At 45.8% G+C, this 18522-nt stretch overlaps 1 protein-coding gene across 1 annotated transcript in view; it reads right to left on the reverse strand.

The window, feature by feature from the left end:
- Nucleotides 1–4895: 4895 nt before the first annotated feature.
- Nucleotides 4896–18522, reverse strand: part of LOC139394149 (wolframin-like) — a 35664-nt gene continuing 22037 nt past the window's right edge. The window contains exons 8-19 of the mRNA XM_071142185.1: nt 17673–17762; nt 16996–17241; nt 15677–15842; nt 15489–15601; nt 14761–14924; nt 13498–13735; nt 11066–11251; nt 8587–8703; nt 7933–8280; nt 7185–7271; nt 5655–5798; nt 4896–5491 (exon numbers count right to left, since the gene is read on the reverse strand). Of these exons, the coding sequence (XP_070998286.1) occupies nt 5390–5491; nt 5655–5798; nt 7185–7271; nt 7933–8280; nt 8587–8703; nt 11066–11251; nt 13498–13735; nt 14761–14924; nt 15489–15601; nt 15677–15842; nt 16996–17241; nt 17673–17762 (2001 nt within the window). The 3' untranslated portion in view covers nt 4896–5389. The remainder of the gene's footprint in view (nt 5492–5654; nt 5799–7184; nt 7272–7932; nt 8281–8586; nt 8704–11065; nt 11252–13497; nt 13736–14760; nt 14925–15488; nt 15602–15676; nt 15843–16995; nt 17242–17672; nt 17763–18522) is intronic.

The following is an 18522-nucleotide window of genomic DNA, read 5'->3' on the forward strand; positions in this document are numbered from 1 at the left end:
ATCTGGATTAATCTAGACACCTGGTGACCCATCTGGATTAATCTAGACACCTGGTGACACATCTGGATTAATCTAGACACCTGGTGACTCATCTATATTAATCTAGACACCTGGTGACCCATCTGAAATTAATCTAGACACCTGGTGACACATCTGGATTAATCTAGACACCTGGTGACACCTGGACACATCTAGACACCTGGTGACCCATCTAGACACCTGGTGACCCATCTGGATTAATCTAGACACCTGGTGACCCATCTGGATTAATCTAGACACCTGGTTACCCATCTGGATTAATCTAGACACCTGGTGACCCATCTGGATTAATCTAGACACTTGGCGACTCATCTAGACACTTGGTGACCCATATGGATTAATCTAGACACCTGGTGACCCATCTTGATTAATCTAGACACCTGGTGACACCTGGACACTCCTGGACAAGCTGATCCTAGATCTGTGCCTAAGAGCAACTTCTACCCCAAGCTACTAAATCACTTATGCTTCCATCCATCCACTCATACAGGCCCAAATGGACCCTTTTTCCCTATATAGTGCACTACTTTCAACATGGGACCATAAGGCTCTGGTCAGAAGTAGTGCCCTATAAAGGGAATACTAGGTTGATCGTATTCTCATGTCTGTCTGTCTGTCTGTCTATGTCTGTCTGTAACCTAGTTATCTCAGTGGTCAACCCTTACATAGAGTCATAGCTATGTAGTGAGACTATGCAGGATTTTGTTCCTGACTACCACCAACACACTTTGAATATAGCTAATCAAGTGGGTTAGTGCAGGGCTGGAACTAAAGCCTGCACAGCTTGTAATGATGGTCTTCTAGGGTTGGTGGCCACTGGTTTAAAGGGGCAATCTGGGACTGATGGTCTTCTAGGGTTGGTGGCCACTGGTTTAAAGGGGCAATCTGGGACTGATGGTCTTCTAGGGTTGGTGGCCACTGGTTTAAAGGGGCGATCTGGGACTGATGGTCTTCTAGGGTTGGTGGCCACTGGTTTAAAGGGGCGATCTGGGACTGATGGTCTTCTAGGGTTGGTGGCCACTGGTTTAAAGGGGCAATCTGGGACTGATGGTCTTCTAGGGTTGGTGGCCACTGGTTTAAAGGGGCAATCTGGGACTGATGCTCTTCTAGGGTTGGTGGCCACTGGTTTAAAGGGGCAATCTGGGACTGATGCTCTTCTAGGGTTGGTGGCCACTGGTTTAAATGGGCAATCTGGGACTGATGGTCTTCTAGGGTTGGTGTCCACTGGTTTAAAGGGGCAATCTGGGACTGATGGTCTTCTAGGGTTGGTGGCCACTGGTTTAAAGGGACAATCTGGGACTGATGCTCTTCTAGGGTTGGTGGCCACTGGTATAAAGGGGCGATCTGGGACTGATGCACTTCTAGGGTTGGTGGCCACTGGTTTAAAGGGGCGATCTGGGACTGATGCTCGTCCGGGGTTGGTGGCCACTGGTATAAAGGGGCAATCTGGGACTGATGCTCGTCCGGGGTTGGTGGCCACTGGTATAAAGTGGCAATCTGGGACTGATGCTCGTCCGGGGTTGGTGGCCACTGGTATAAAGGGGCAATCTGGGACTGATGGTCTTCTAGGGTTGGTGGCCACTGGTTTAAAGGGGCAATCTGGGACTGATGCTCGTCCGGGGTTGGTGGCCACTGGTATAAAGGGGCAATCTGGGACTGATGCTCGTCCGGGGTTGGTGGCCACTGGTATAAAGGGGCAATCTGGGACTGATGGTCTTCTAGGGTTGGTGGCCACTGGTATAAAGGGGCGATCTGGGACTGATGCACTTCTAGGGTTGGTGGCCACTGGTTTAAAGGGGCGATCTGGGACTGATGCACTTCTAGGGTTGGTGGCTACTGGTATAAAGGGGCAATCTGGGACTGATGGTCTTCTAGGGTTGGTGGCCACTGGTTTAAAAGGGCAATCTGGGACTGATGCACTTCTAGGGTTGGTGGCCACTGGTTTAAAGGGGCAATCTGTAGTTCCGCCACATCACACCGCTTGAGTTCCCTCTCTCCTCCAATCATACACAGTAGTGTAGTGACGTCAGCGCGGCAACCTCACGGCTAACCAATCAGTAAGAGTGTTGCTGCGCTGTGGTTAGGACCATTGCAACAGTAGCATGTTATCCAGTGTTACGGTCGTTGTATATCTATCATACCTGTATAACTAACAGTTATCTGAACACCTCCAAAATGAACACTTGATGAAAAATAAATGAAATAATATGAATCTGAGGATCAATCGTGGTGTTTGATTATTTGATGAATGAAACTGTATTTTTGTGCGACATTGTTTGTTTGTGGGGGGACTGTCTTCTTCATCGCATCCTACAGGAGGCCTGGTGCTGTAAAATAACTTTACAGTAACCCGGTCTAGACACTAATAAAAGAGCTTTACAGTAACCCTGCCTAAACCCTAATGGAAGAGCTTTACAGTAACCCAGCCTAGACCCTAATGAAAGAGCTTTACAGTAACCCAGCCTAGACCCTAATGAAAGAGCTTTACAGTAAGCCGGCCTAAACCCTAATGAAAGAGCTTTACAGTAACCCAGCCTAGTCCCTAATGGAAGAGCTTTACAGTAACCCAGCCTAGACCCTAATGAAAGAGCTTTACAGTAACCCAACCTAGACCCTAATGAAAGAGCTTTACAGTAACCCGGCCTAGACCCTAATGGAAGAGCTTTACAGTAACCCAGCCTAGACCAAGAGCAAGCAAAGCAGAAGCCAGACCACAGTGGCTGTAAGGAGTAGTGAGGTGCGTAGTGAGGTGCGTAGTGAGGTGCTTACTGGCGTCAGAGAAGTCAGACCACAGTGGCTGTAAGGCGTAGTGAGGTGCGTACTGGCGTCAGAGAAGTCAGACCACAGTGGCTGTAAGGCGTAGTGAGGTGCGTAGTGAGGTGCGTAGTGAGGTGCGTACTGGCGTCAGAGAGAGACTGTGTTACAATGGTGCAGTTTAATAATACAAATCACAGTGAACAAAAACAATAAATAAATAAATACAATGGGGAAGAAACCCTTCGCACACCAGACATAACGTGCACAAACTCTTACAATCAACAATTTCAGACAAGGACATGGGGGGGGGGGGACAGAGGGTTAAATACACAACATGTAATTGATGGAATTGGAACCAGGTGTGATGGAAGACAAGACAAAAGAAATGGAAAATCAAAAAAGGTGGATCGGCGATGGCTAGAAGGCCGGTGACGTCGAACGCCGCCCGAACAACCAACTTCGGCGGAAGTCGTGACAGTGGCCCCGTATACAACTGACGTACAACACATTTGGCACAACGGTTGGGATGCCAGTTGTATCAGAGTTTTTCTGCACAGAAATAAACTACACAAGCGTGTGGAGACACCGCTCAATGGATCTGCAACAAACTCTTCATTGCATCACAAAAAATAAATCAGATCACAACCATTGTGTCCAATGTGTTGTAGATCAGTTGGCAGAACCTGAGTGTGAACGGGGCCAAAACTACAAAACACAAACCTAAGCTGCGATTGAGTGGAACAGACAGTGAAACTGAGACTCAGGGCTAACGGATAGCTGATACCTCACACTGGGCCAGGGAGAGGACCAAATATAGATTAAAAAAAAACGTGTTTCAGTTTCTCAAAGACGTGTTTGAACATGTCATGGTTGTTGTTGTTGTTGTTGTTATTGTAGTCTATATCTGTGTGTAAGGTTGTAAAATTCAAGTAACTTTCAATTCAATTCCCAGGATTTCCTGCCTGAAGAACCAAAAGAAGAACGTTGTTTCTTAACGTTCTCTGAACAAATTTGAGAACATTAATTTATATAGAACCGTGAGCAAACGTCATTGGAAAGTTGTATGCAATATAACCCCCAGGAACAAACACACTCTCACCAAGTAGTGCACTGTGTAGGGAACAGGGTTCTATTGGTGACATAGATGTGATGTCATAGTGCACTGTGTAGGGAACAGGGTTCTATTGGTGACATAGATGTGATGTCATAGTGCACTGTGTAGGGAACAAGCTCTATGATGTTCTCCTTTCCTTTCTTTAACTGGGCAAGTCACTGAAGAACTAATTCTTATTTTACATTGATGGCCTACCCCGGGCCAAACCCCAGCTAAACCCCGGCCAAACCCCGGCTAAACCCCGGCCAAACCCCTGCTAAACCCCGGCCAAACCCCGGCTAAACCCCGGGCCAAACCCCGGCTAAACCCCGGCTAAACCCCGGACGACGCTGGGACAATTGTGCGCCGCCCTATGGGACTTCACGATAACGGCCGGTTGTGGTAGAGGCCCCGGATCGAACCAGGGTCTGTAGTGACGCCTCTATAGCGCTGCGACGCGGTGCCTTTAGACCGCAGCGCCACTCGGGTTAACATATGGTTTTCAGAACGTTATGTGCTAGCTGGGAAACATCCAAAAGTTACTAAGTGCTACATTTCAGATAAACCACTGCAAATACATACATTACGTAGTTGTAGTACTATATAGATATGCTACATATTCTACATACACAAGTCATCACTGTGTTCCTAAGACAGTTAAATACACAACTCTTAATACTATATTTGAAAGGACTGTTCCTCTGAAATCTTCATTCACCATGATTCCCTAGGGTCTTCCTTCAGTTATCCCCGTTTTAAAAAGACCACTCTGGCTATTTGTGAACTGTTTCCCACTGAGAAACGACAGCTCCAGTGGAAATACATTCAGGTAATGCAGTTTACAGATGACCCACTTCCTCGTTTGATTTCAGCTCTCCGGGTGTTTCTGCCCGATTAGATACAATCTGACCCAACCATCCATTCCCGTCGTAAAAAACGCTTGCCCGCAGCTCGTTGCCGTGGTAACGAGCCACCTCATGAAAAAATTACCAGTTGTAAGAGTGAATGTATCCGGTGACTGAGTAGAAGTTGTCGCCGTGGTAACGAGCCACCTCTTGAAAAAAAAACAAATAATACAAAATGGCTTCCAGAAGAGAACAGCAGCAACTGTGTATAACTGTAGCAACCGTTCCCTTCGGGCGTTCCAACCAGAGACACGCCCCTTTTCACGCCTCCGTCCATCAACCCATCCCTTTAATCACTAAGTTGCTCTACAAATGAAGTTGTATTGAATTGAATTCCTTCATTCATCCATTTCCTATTTTTTCCCCCCCAAGTCCATTTTGAAAAATGGCTGCCACTGTCTCTTCCACCACTAGTTGGTCACACGTTGATCCTTAAGGACAGGAAGGGGGGGAGACAAGGTCCAAGACAAACTATTGTACACATTAAAACATTCCAGGACAAAAATAAAGTTGTATTGAAATGAAATCCTTCTATCCATCTATTCCTCTTTGTATTTTTCACCCCGGCACAACATCTCTCTCCTTTCTCGTCCTGTCACACGTCGATACGTGCCGAGAGGAAGGGAGAGAAGAAGAAGTCGAACGCGAACTTGACGGAGTTGAGGGTGGTCCGTCTCCAGTCTCTCTCGATCTTCACCTGCAGAGAGGAAAGTACAGACACATGGTCCTCTGTAAGGCAGTTGGTAGGAGCTTGCAAAAGCTAGGATAGTGGGTTCGATTCCCCGGGGGCCTCCCACGTGTAAAATGTATGCGAGCACGACTAAGTGTCTAACTATCTGCTAAATGGCACTATATGTTACCTGTCCGGCAGCGGTCAGAAGGGAGGAGTCACAGTCCAGACAGTAGATGGCCTTCAGCTCGAAGGACGGGACCTGGCCCCCCAGACGACCCTCCAACGTAGTGCTGAACTCCACCAGGCTGCCGGGCTGCAGGCGCAGCAACACCTAGACAACACCAACAGCTTCATCATTTAGGATAGTCATAATATCAGCAACACCAACAGCTTCATCATTTAGGATAATCATAATAGCAGCAACACCTAGACAACACCAACAGCGTCATCATTTAGGATAATCATAATAGCAGCAACACCTAGACAACACCAACAGCTTCATCATTTAGGATTATCATAATAGCAGCAACACCTAGACAACACCAACAGCTTCATCATTTAAGATAATCATTATAGCAGCAACACCTAGACAACACCAACAGCTTCATCATTTAGGATAATCATAATAGCAGCAACACCTAGACAACACCAACAGCTTCATCATTTAAGATAATCATTATAGCAGCAACACCTAGACAACACCAACAGCTTCATCATTTAGGATAATCATAATAGCAGCAACACCTAGACAACACCAACAGCTTCATCATTTAGCCATTTAGGATAATCATAATAGCAGCAACACCTAGACAACACCAACAGCTTCATCATTTAGGATAATCATTATAGCAGCAACACCTAGACAACACCAACAGCTTCATCATTTAGGATAATCATAATAGCAGCAACACCTAGACAACACCAACAGCTTCATCATTTAGGATTATCATAATAGCAGCAACACCTAGACAACACCAACAGCTTCATCATTTAGGATTATCATAATAGCAGCAACACCTAGACAACACCAACAGCTTCATCATTTAGGATAATCGTAATAGCAGCAACACCTAGACAACACCAACAGCTTCATCATTTAGCCATTTAGGATAATCATAATAGCAGCAACACCTAGACAACACCAACAGCTTCATCATTTAGGATAATCATTATAGCAGCAACACCTAGACAACACCAACAGCTTCATCATTTAGGATAATCATAATAGCAGCAACACCTAGACAACACCAACAGCTTCATCATTTAGCCATTTAGGATAATCATAATAGCAGCAACACCTAGACAACACCAACAGCTTCATCATTTAGGATAATCATTATAGCAGCAACACCTAGACAACACCAACAGCTTCATCATTTAGGATTATCATAATAGCAGCAACACTTAGACAACACCAACAGCTTCATCATTTCGCATAATAATTTCGGCCTTTTAGCAAATGCATGCATGCATTTTACATTCGGGAGACCCCAGTTTTTTTAATAGGTTATTAATCATTTTAAAGTAAAGTTATTTAATGAGAACACCGAGATAACAACAGAGTCGTGTATTTAGAGTGTAAGGACAGTGAGGTTTGTGCACTATGAAAAGGCCAAACTCTGTCAATACATGGCTTTGGACAACACCAACAGCAATAGGTTAATAATGATCATCATTAGAACAGGGTTCTATGAGTACCTAAAGAAACAGGGTTTACCTGTCTGAACTCATGACTGGCCACCAGTTTGATGTCTCTGGCCCGGTCCTCTGGAACCCCGTCTTCCTCGGGCATCCCCACGCCCACCTCAAATCAAATCAAACTTTGATTATAGTACATAAAAATAATTGTTAAAAAAAATCACACTTTACATTAAAACAATACAATTAAAAGAAGTAAAAGTGGATAAATAACAGATCATAAAACACAGAGTATATCTACAACTAAATTACTAGTTACTAACTAAACTGAATAAAGGCCCCGGTCCCTTGGGGCCCAGAGGGTAGAACAGAGTATATCTACAACTATTACTGGTCCCTTGGGGCCCAGCGGGTAGAACAGAGTATATCTACAACTATTACTGGTCCCTTGGGGCCCAGAGGGTAGAACAGAGTATATCTACAACTATTACTGGTCCCTTGGGGCCCAGAGGGTAGAACAGAGTATATCTACAACTATTACTGGTCCCTTGGGGCCCAGCGGGTAGAACAGAGTATATCTACAACTATTACTGGTCCCTTGGGGCCCAGCGGGTAGAACAGAGTATATCTACAACTATTACTGGTCCCTTGGGGCCCAGCGGGTAGAACAGAGTATATCTACAACTATTACTGGTCCCATGGGGCCCAGCGGGTAGAACAGAGTATATCTACCACTATTACTGGTCCCTTGGGGCCCAGAGGGTATAACAGAGTATATCTACAACTAAGCCAGGCTAAAAAATGTAAACGTTGCCTGTATCTCTTACCTCCAACACATAGCTGTCGTATCGCTTCACGTGACACGTGTGTTTGGCCAAAGCCTTAATCACACACAGCTCCTCCTCTTCCTGCTGCCGGAGGAGGACGGCCGTCGGCCCAAGCACTGTGGCGTTGGCGTAGTCGGCGGCGGTGAGGTTAGCATTATTAGCGCCGGTTGCCGTGGCGTCGGGGGTGTTGGTGGAGTTGTTCCGCAGCGGGTCACATTTAGGATAGGTCTCTCCGTAAAGACAGCGTAACCAATCTCCCATGAACACCGGCAGCAGGTTGATGACGGACTGGGCTCCGTTCTCAGTTTCCGCTACACGCACCTGCCTGAACCTCCCGGTCCACGTCACCTGGAAATTATTTTAAAATTAAAAAATTAAAAAGGTTTTTGTTAAAAATGGCACAATATTCCCTTTACATACAGTATAGCTGGTGTCAGAGTGTTTAAGTGATGTACCTGGTGTCAGAGTGTACCTGGTGTCAGAGTGTACCTGGTGTCAGAGTGTTTAAGTGATGTACCTGGTGTCAGAGTGTACCTGGTGTCAGAGTGTTTAAGTGATGTACCTGGTGTCAGAGTGTACCTGGTGTCAGAGTGTTTAAGTGATGTACCTGGTGTCAGAGTGTACCTGGTGTCAGAGTGTGTTTAAGTGATGTACCTGGTGTCCGTCCAGGTGTGTACAGAAGATCTGTGTCTGAGCCACACCTTTCACCTTCCAGGCAGGAGGACCACACAGCTGCCCGTACTGTCTCCAGGTCAACGTAGAGTTATACCCCTAAACATCAACATTGCATTTCATTCAATACAACTAAAGATTAAATCAAATTAAAGCACTAATACGTTTTTAAATCAGTGGAGTGCATTTAGCTATCTCTACACACTTTCCAGTACGAAGCGAGCCAAGTACAGCCCCAGTTACCGTCCCATCCAGTACAAAGCCAAGTACAGACCCAGTTATGGTTCCATCCAGTACAAAGCCAAGTACAGCCCCAGTTACGGTTCCATCCAGTACAAAGCCAAGTACAGCCCCAGTTATATCCTTCCTGTTTGGTCCTGTCCGGGGGTGTCCTCGGAATGGGCCACAGTGTCTCCTGACCCCTCCTGTCTCAGCCTCCAGTATTTATGCTGCAGTAGTAGTTTATGTGTCGGGGGGCTAGGGTCAGTTTGTTATATCTGGAGTACTTCTCCTGTCCTATTCGGTGTCCTGTGTGAATCTAGGTGTGTGTTCTCTAATTCTCTCCTTCTCTCTTTCTCTCTCTCGGAGGACCTGAGCCCTAGGACCATGCCCCAGGACTACCTGACATGATGACTCCTTGCTGTCCCCAGTCCACCTGGCTGTGCTGCTGCTCCAGTTTCAACTGTTCTGCCTTAATATTATTCGACCATGCTGGTCATTTATGAACATTTGAACATCTTGGCCATGTTCTGTTATAATCTCCACCCGGCACAGCCAGAAGAGAACTGGCCATCCCACATATGCTCTCTCTAATTCTCTCTTTCTTTCTCTCTCTCTGAGGACCTGAGCCCTAGGACCATGCCCCAGGACTACCTGACATGATGACTCCTTGCTGTCCCCAGTCCACCTGGCTGTGCTGCTGCTCCAGTTTCAACTGTTCTGCCTTAATATTATTTGACCATGCTGGTCATTTATGAACATTTGAACATCTTGGCCATGTTCTGTTATAATCTCCACCCGGCACAGCCAGAAGAGGACTGGCCATCCCACATATGCTCTCTCTAATTCTCTCTTTCTTTCTCTCTCTTGGAGGACCTGAGCCCTAGGACCATGCCCCAGGAATACCTGACATGATGACTCCTTGCTGTCCCCAGTCCACCTGACTGTGCTGCTGCTCCAGTTTCAACTGTTCTGCCTTATTATTATTCGACCATGCTGGTCATTTATGAACATTTGAACATCTTGTCCATGTTTTGTTATAATCTCCACCCGGCACAGCCAGAAGAGGACTGGCCACCCCACATAGCCTGGTTCCTCTCTAGGTTTCTTCCTAGGTTTTGGCCTTTCTAGGGAGTTTTTCCTAGCCACCGTGCTTCTTCACCTGCATTGCTTGCTGTTTGGGGTTTTAGGCTGGGTTTCTGTACAGCACTTTGAGATATCAGCTGATGTACGAAGGGCTATATAAATAAATTTGATTTGATTTGATTTAGTTACGGTTCCATCCAGTACAAAGCCAAGTACAGCCCCAGTTACCATCCAGTACAAAGCAAGCCAAGTACAGCCCCAGTTACGGTCCCATCCAGTACAAAGCCAAGTACAGCCCCAGTTACCATCCCATCCAGTACAAAGCCAAGTACAGCCCCAGTTACGGTCCCATCCAGTACAAAGCCAAGTACAGCCCCAGCTACCATCCCATCCAGTACAAAGCCAAGTACAGCCCCAGTTACGGTCCCATCCAGTACAAAGCCAAGTACAGCCCCAGTTACCATCCCATCCAGTACAAAGCCAAGTACAGCCCCAGTTACCATCCCATCCAGTACAAAGCCAAGTACAGCCCCAGTTACCATCCCATCCAGTACAAAGCCAAGTACAGCCCCAGCTACCATCCCATCCAGTACAAAGCCAAGTACAGCCCCAGCTACCATCCAGTACAAAGCCAAGTACAGCCCCAGCTACCATCCAGTACAAAGCCAAGTACAGCCCCAGTTACGGTCCCATCCAGTACAAAGCCAAGTACAGCCCCAGTTACGGTCCCATCCAGTACAAAGCCAAGTACAGCCCCAGTTACGGTCCCATCCAGTACAAAGCCAAGTACAGCCCCAGTTACCATCCCATCCAGTACAAAGCCAAGTACAGCCCCAGTTACGGTCCCATCCAGTACAAAGCCAAGTACAGCCCCAGTTACGGTCCCATCCAGTACAAAGCCAAGTACAGCCCCAGTTACCATCCCATCCAGTACAAAGCCAAGTACAGCCCCAGTTACGGTCCCATCCAGTACAAAGCCAAGTACAGCCCCAGCTACCATCCCATCCAGTACAAAGCCAAGTACAGCCCCAGTTACGGTCCCATCCAGTACAAAGCCAAGTACAGCCCCAGTTACGGTCCCATCCAGTACAAAGCCAAGTACAGCCCCAGTTACGGTCCCATCTAATACAAAGCCCCTTCCTCCCTTCCTCTTTACCTGCAGTCCCTCGGAGTGGTACACGTACATCCAGAAGAACAGCATCACCATGGTGACGCAGCACAGGATGAGCTTGACGGCGCCGCGTTGCGACATGGAGTGGAACACGTCCATGAGAGACAGGCCGAAGCGCGTCCACAGCCTCAGTGTCACCGGCACCGCGCACACGGCCAGCGTCACAATCATCTGACAGAACAAAACTTTATTGACCCAACGCAATGTGGACATTATAGTGATACCGCAAACACGGCCAGCGTCACAATCATCTGACAATTAGAACAAAACTTTATTGACCCAATGCAATGTGGACATTATAGTGGTATTATAGTGGTATTATAGTGGTATTATAGTGGTATTATAGTGGCATTAGTGGTATTATAGTGGTATTAGTGGTATTATAGTGGTATTAGTGGTATTATAGTGGTATTATAGTGGTATTATAGTGGTATTAGTGACATTATAGTGGTATTATAGTGGTATTATAGTGGTATTAGTGGTATTATAGTGGTATTATAGTGGTATTATAGTGGTATTAGTGACATTATAGTGGTATTATAGGGGTATTATAGTGGTATTATAGGGGCATTATAGTGGTATTATAGTGATATTATAGTGGTATTATAGTGGTATTAGTGGTATTATAGTGGCATTATAGTGGTATTATAGTGGTATTATAGTGGTATTATAGTGGCATTATAGTGGTATTATAGTGGTATTATAGTGGTATTATAGTGGCATTATAGTGGTATTATAGTGGCATTATAGTGGTATTATAGTGACATTGTGGCATTACAGTGGTATTATAGTGGTATTATAGTGGTATTGTAGTGGTATTATAGTGGTATTAGTGGTATTATAGTGGTATTATAGTGGTAGTATAGTGGTATTATAGTGGCATTATAGTGGTATTATAGTGGCATTATAGTGGTATTATAGTGACATAGTGGCATTACAGTGGCATTATAGTGGTATTATAGTGGCATTATAGTGGTATTATAGTGGTATTATAGTGGTATTATAATGGTATTATAGTGGCATTATAGTGGTATTATAGTGGCATTATAGTGGTATTATAGTGGTATTAGTGGTATTATAGTGGTATTATAGTGGTATTATAGTGGTATTATAGTGGCATTATAGTGGTATTATAGTGGTATTATAGTGGCATTATAGTGGTATTATAGTGGTATTATAGTGGTATTATAGTGGCATTATAGTGGCATTATAGTGGTATTATAGTGGTATTATAGTGGTATTATAGTGGTATTAGTGGTATTATAGTGGTATTATAGTGACATTGTGGCATTACAGTGGTATTATAGTGGTATTATAGTGGTATTGTAGTGGTATTATAGTGGTATTATAGTGGTATTATAGTGGTATTATAGTGGTATTATAGTGGTATTATAGTGGTATTAGTGGTATTATAGTGGTATTATAGTGGTATTATAGTGGTATTAGTGGTATTATAGTGGTATTATAGTGGCATTATAGTGGTATTAGTGGTATTATAGTGGTATTATAGTGGCATTATAGTGGTATTATAGTGGCATTATAGTGGCATTATAGTGGTATTATAGTGGCATTATAGTGGTATTATAGTGGTATTATAGTGGCATTATAGTGGCATTATAGTGGTATTATAGTGGTATTATAGTGGTATTACAGTGGCATTACAGTGGCATTATAGTGGTATTATAGTGGTATTATAGTGGCATTATAGTGGTATTATAGTGGTATTATAGTGGCATTATAGTGGTATTATAGTGTTATTACAGTGGCATTATAGTGGCATTATAGTGGCATTCTAGTGGCATTATAGTGGTATTATAGTGGTATTATAGTGGTATTATAGTGGTACTAGTGGTATTATAGTGGTATTATAGTGGTATTATAGTGGTATTATAGTGGTATTATAGTGGCATTATAGTGGTATTATAGTGGCATTATAGTGGTATTATAGTGGTATTATAGTGGTATTATAGTGGTACTAGTGGTATTATAGTGGTATTATAGTGGTATTATAGTGGTATTATAGTGGTATTATAGTGGCATTATAGTGGTATTATAGTGGCATTATAGTGGTATTATAGTGGTATTATAGTGGTATTACAGTGGCATTATAGTGGTATTATAGTGGTACTAGTGGTATTATAGTGGTATTATAGTGGTATTATAGTGGTTTTATAGTGGTATTATAGTGGCATTATAGTGGCATTATTGTGGCATTATAGTGGCATTATAGTGGCATTATAGTGGCATTATAGTGTGTTGATTTGTGTGTTTTGTAAACTGACCTCACTAAATGAAACAAATGCAAATGGAGAATAAAGTTATGGCCATTTGGGATCACAACAGAAACAATCCCCATCGTGTTTTTAAACCGTATGTACAGCGTGCATGTCTCTTTAAAACTGCCGACCAATCATCACCTTGGTGAGCTCCAGCTCCAGGAACCATTTGACCAGTTGGATGAGGACCATGGCGGCCAGCCCCACGGCCAGCACGGGCAAGGCAAACAGGAACAGGAAGTAGCCAACGCAGGTCCGGATGAGTCCCACGGGGGAAGAGTTTTGGAGCAGCACCACAGAGAACTCACACCACAGGAAGCAGACCAAGTAGGGGACCAGGAAACAGTAGGTCCCACGGAAACCACGCTGCCTAGCCATACTGGGGGAGGAGAGGGAGGGGGTGGGGGGATAGGAGGGAGAGGGAGGAGAGGAGGGGTGGTGAGGAGGGGGAGGGAGGAGGAGAGGAGAGAGGGGGGAGTAGGGGTGGTGAGGACAGGAGAGGAGGAAGGGGTGGTGAGGAGAGGAGAGGAGAGGAGAGGAGAGGAGAGGAGAGGTGGGTGGTGAGGAGAGGAGAGGAGAGGAGAGAAGAGGAGGAATGGGTGGTGAGGAGAGGGAGGAGAGGAGAGGAGGGATGGGTGGTGAGGAGAGGGAGGAGAGGAGAGGAGAGGAGAGGAGGGATGGGTGGGTGGTGAGGAGAGGGGGGATGAGAAACCAACATGTTACGGTGAAGCCTCAAACAGTATATTTATGCCTGGATGACTTAGGCTTTACAGTATATTTATGCCTGGATGACTTAGGCTTTTCAGCGACAACATTCTAACTGAAAATGACTTCGCTACTCTTCCTATATGGAGTAGAAAGCTCACATGGAATGTGAATGTTCACAAACCTTGCCCTTGTCGAACACACATAAGATGTGATTCCATTTATCTATTTTCCAGACATTCAGAGAGACTTCCAGGAGCAGGTAGGGATGCCTTGCTCAAGGGCACATCAACAGATTTTTAAACTTGTCGGATCAGGGATTCGATCCAGCTACCTTTTGGTTGATTGACCAAGAGTCCAGCCGCCAGGCTAACTAACGCCATATTCCATAGTGCTCACCTGAAGAACAGGCAGTAGAGGTGGAGGGACTGACCTGAAGAACAGGAAGTAGAGGTAGAGGTACTGACCTGAAGAACAGGAAGTAGAGGTAGAGGTACTGACCTGAAGAACAGGAAGTAGAGGTAGAGGTACTGACCTGAAGAACAGGAAGTAGAGGTAGAGGTACTGACCTGAAGAACAGGAAGTAGAGGTAGAGGTACTGACCTGAAGAACAGGAAGTAGAGGTAGAGGTACTGACCTGAAGAACAGGAAGTAGAGTTAGAGATACTGACCTGAAGAACAGGAAGTAGAGGTACTGACCTGAAGAACAGGAAGTAGAGGTAGAGGTCTAGCAGGCAGGGCAGACTGATCTTCATCACCACTGAGTCCCCTAGTGGCAGGGTAGTGAAGGTGTGGCTCAGCATCCTCAGCAGAACAGCACTCCGGGGCAGGAGACTGGTCAGGGAACACAAAGACGTTGCCACCTACAGACAGAACCAGACATAGGACCAGCAGTAATATGTGTTATAATATATATGGTCTCTGGTCTAAAGTAGTGCACTATATAGGGAATAGGGTGCCACAGGTCTCTGGTCTAAAGTAGTGCACTATATAGGGAAGAGGTTTCTGGTCTAAAGTAGTGCACTATATAGGGAATAGGGTGCCACAGGTCTCTGGTCTAAAGTAGTGCACTATATAGGGAATAGGGCTCTGGTCTAAAGTAGTGCACTATATAGGGAATAGGGTGCCACAGGTCTCTGGTCTAAAGTAGTGCACTATATAGGGAATAGGGCCCTGGTCACTAGTAGTACACTATATAGGGAATAGGGTTCTAGTCACTAGTAGTGCACTACATATGGAATAGGACTCTGGTCTAAAGTAGTGCACTATATAGGGAATAGGACTCTGGTCACTAGTAGTACACTATATAGGGAATAGGGCTCTGGTCACTAGTAGTTCACTATATAGGGAATAGGGCTCTGGTCACTAGTATATAGGGATTAGAGTGCCTATATAGGGATTAGGGTGCCGTTTGGCCTGTGTCTGACCTCAGTGATGAGTGCCCGTTTGGCGTAGGTGGCGCCCGAGGGACTCAGGCTCTTGTAGCTGACCACCGTGAACAAGATGGCTACCGTGGACAGCTCCGAGCAGGGGATCCATCCTATAACACAGACAAACTGGTTAGCCTCTTATAGACACACTACACACACACACACACACACACACACACACACACCTTTATCAGCGACGGGGAAGGAGAAGACGATGAAGAACACCGATATCAGGAAGTAGAGGTAGGGTTCTAGATTGTTCCAGCCGAAGTTAGACTCTGCTTGCTCCACGTCCAGGCCAGGCTCAAACCTGGTCAGCAGGGTTGTTAGGGCACTGAAGTTCTCCCACGCCTGGAGAGGAGGAGGAGGAGGGAGAGGAGGAGGAAGAGGAAGAGGAGAGGAAGAGGAGAGGAGAGTGTAATGTTAGTTTGAGGAGAGGAGAGGAGAGGGTAATGTTAGTTTGAGGAGAGGAGAGGTGTAATATGTTAGTTTGAGGAGAGGAGAGGTGTAATGTTAGTTTGAGGAGAGGAGAGGGTAATGTTAGTTTGAGGAGAGGAGAGGTGTAATGTTAGTTTGAGGAGAGGAGAGGAGAGGGTAATGTTAGTTTGAGGAGAGGAGAGGTGTAATATGTTAGTTTGAGGAGAGGAGAGGTGTAATGTTAGTTTGAGGAGAGGAGAGGTGTAATATGTTAGTTTGAGGAGAGGAGAGGAGAGGGTAATGTTAGTTTGAGGAGAGGAGAGGTGTAATATGTTAGTTTGAGGAGAGGAGAGGTGTAATGTTAGTTTGAGGAGAGGAGAGGGTAATGTTAGTTTGAGGAGAGGAGAGGAGTAATGTTAGTTTGAGGAGAGGAGAGGGTAATGTTAGTTTGAGGAGAGGAGAGGTGTAATATGTTAGTTTGAAGAGAGGAGAGGTGTAATGTTAGTTTGAGGAGAGGAGAGGTGTAATATGTTAGTTTGAGGAGAGGAGAGGAGTAATGTTAGTTTGAGGAGAGGAGAGGAGTAATGTTAGTTTGAGGAGAGGAGAGGAGTAATGTTAGTTTGAGGAGAGGAGAGGTGTAATGTTAGTTTGAGGAGAGGAGAGGGTAATGTTAGTTTGAGGAGAGGAGAGGTGTAATATGTTAGTTTGAGGAGAGGAGAGGTGTAATGTTAGTTTGAGGAGAGGAGAGGTGTAATATGTTAGTTTGAGGAGAGGAGAGGGTAATGTTAGTTTGAGGAGAGGAGAGGTGTAATATGTTAGTTTGAGGAGAGGAGAGGTGTAATGTTAGTTTGAGGAGAGGAGAGGGTAATGTTAGTTTGAGGAGAGGAGAGGTGTAATGTTAGTTTGAGGAGAGGAGAGGTGTAATGTTAGTTTGAGGAGAGGAGAGGTGTAATATGTTAGTTTGAGGAGAGGAGAGGGTAATGTTAGTTTGAGGAGAGGAGAGGTGTAATATGTTAGTTTGAGGAGAGGAGAGGTGTAATGTTAGTTTGAGGAGAGGAGAGGAGAGGAAATGTTAGCTGAGCTTTACCTTGCTGCTCTGGAAGATGCGTAGCGTGCAGATCACCATGGAGATGAAGGAGAGGTAGAAGACGAGGAGTGCGATGAAGAAGGCAAACAGGTCAACAGTCAGATTACTGATGATGAAAAAGAAGATGAGCGCGTTGACGTGGTGCGTGGGGATCACCGTGCTCAGCCATTGGACGCCGGCGCGAGACGCCCAATCAATGAGCTGATCCTTCACCTCGATGACCGCAGTGATAGGGTACTGCAACACCTGGAGATGGAGAGGGAGGAGGGGTGAGAGAGGAGAGAGGAAGGAGGGAGGGGTGAGGGAGTGAGGGAGGCAGGGAGAGGGGAGGAGGGAGGGGAGGGAGGGAGGAGGGAGGAGGGGAGAGGGAGGGAGGGGGGAGGGAGGGAGGGAGGGAGAGGGGAGTGAGGGAGGAGGGAGAGGGGAGTGAGGGAGGAGGGGAGAGGGGTGAGGGAGTGAGGGAAGCAGGGAGAGGGGAGGAGGGAGGGAGGAGGGGAGAGGGGTGAGGGAGGGAGTAATGGTTAGGGAGGGATGGGTGAGGGTGTGAGGGAGGCAGGGAGAGGGGAGGAGGGAGGGGAGGGAGGGAGGAGGGAGGAGGGGAGAGGGGTGAGGGAAGGGTGAGTATTTTAACCAATTTTGAAGAGATGTTAGCTGATTGGATGTAATGTCATACTAACCAGGAAGTGTCGTCTGGTGTCCATCAACATGTCACTCCGACCCATCCCCCACACTCCCTTCTGAGGCTTCTTGGGGACCAGGCCACTCTGCTAATGTACAAACGCACACACACAACAGGAACACACACACAACAGGAACACACACACACACACACACAACAGGAACACACACACAACAGGAACACACACACACACACACACACAACAGGAACACACACACAACAGATGTAGTGTCATTTAGGATGCTGACTAGATGTAGTGTCATTTAGGATGCTGACCAGCTGTAGTGTCATTTAGGATGCTGACCAGCTGTAGATTCATTTAGGATGCTGACCAGCTGTAGATTCATTTAGGATGCTGACCAGCTGTAGTGTCATTTAGGATGCTGACCAGCTGTAGATTCATTTAGGATGCTGACCAGCTGTAGATTCATTTAGGATGCTGACCAGCTGTAGATTCATTTAGGATGCTGACTAGATGTAGTGTCATTTAGGATGCTGAACAGCTGTAGGGTCATTTAGGATGCTGACTAGATGTAGTGTCATTTAGGATGCTGACCAGCTGTAGATTCATTTAGGATGCTGACTAGATGTAGTGTCATTTAGGATGCTGGACAGCTGTAGTGTCATTTAGGATGCTGGACAGCTGTAGGGTCATTTAGGATGCTGACTAGATGTAGTGTCATTTAGGATGCTGACCAGCTGTAGATTCATTTAGGATGCTGACCAGCTGTAGTGTCATTTAGGATGCTGACCAGCTGTAGTGTCATTTAGGATGCTGGACAGCTGTAGTGTCATTTAGGATGCTGACCAGCTGTAGATTCATTTAGGATGCTGACCAGCTGTAGATT

The sequence above is a fragment of the Oncorhynchus clarkii genome, unplaced genomic scaffold (assembly GCF_045791955.1).
Source record: "Oncorhynchus clarkii lewisi isolate Uvic-CL-2024 unplaced genomic scaffold, UVic_Ocla_1.0 unplaced_contig_1468_pilon_pilon, whole genome shotgun sequence".
Classification (NCBI taxonomy): Eukaryota; Metazoa; Chordata; class Actinopteri; order Salmoniformes; family Salmonidae; genus Oncorhynchus; species Oncorhynchus clarkii.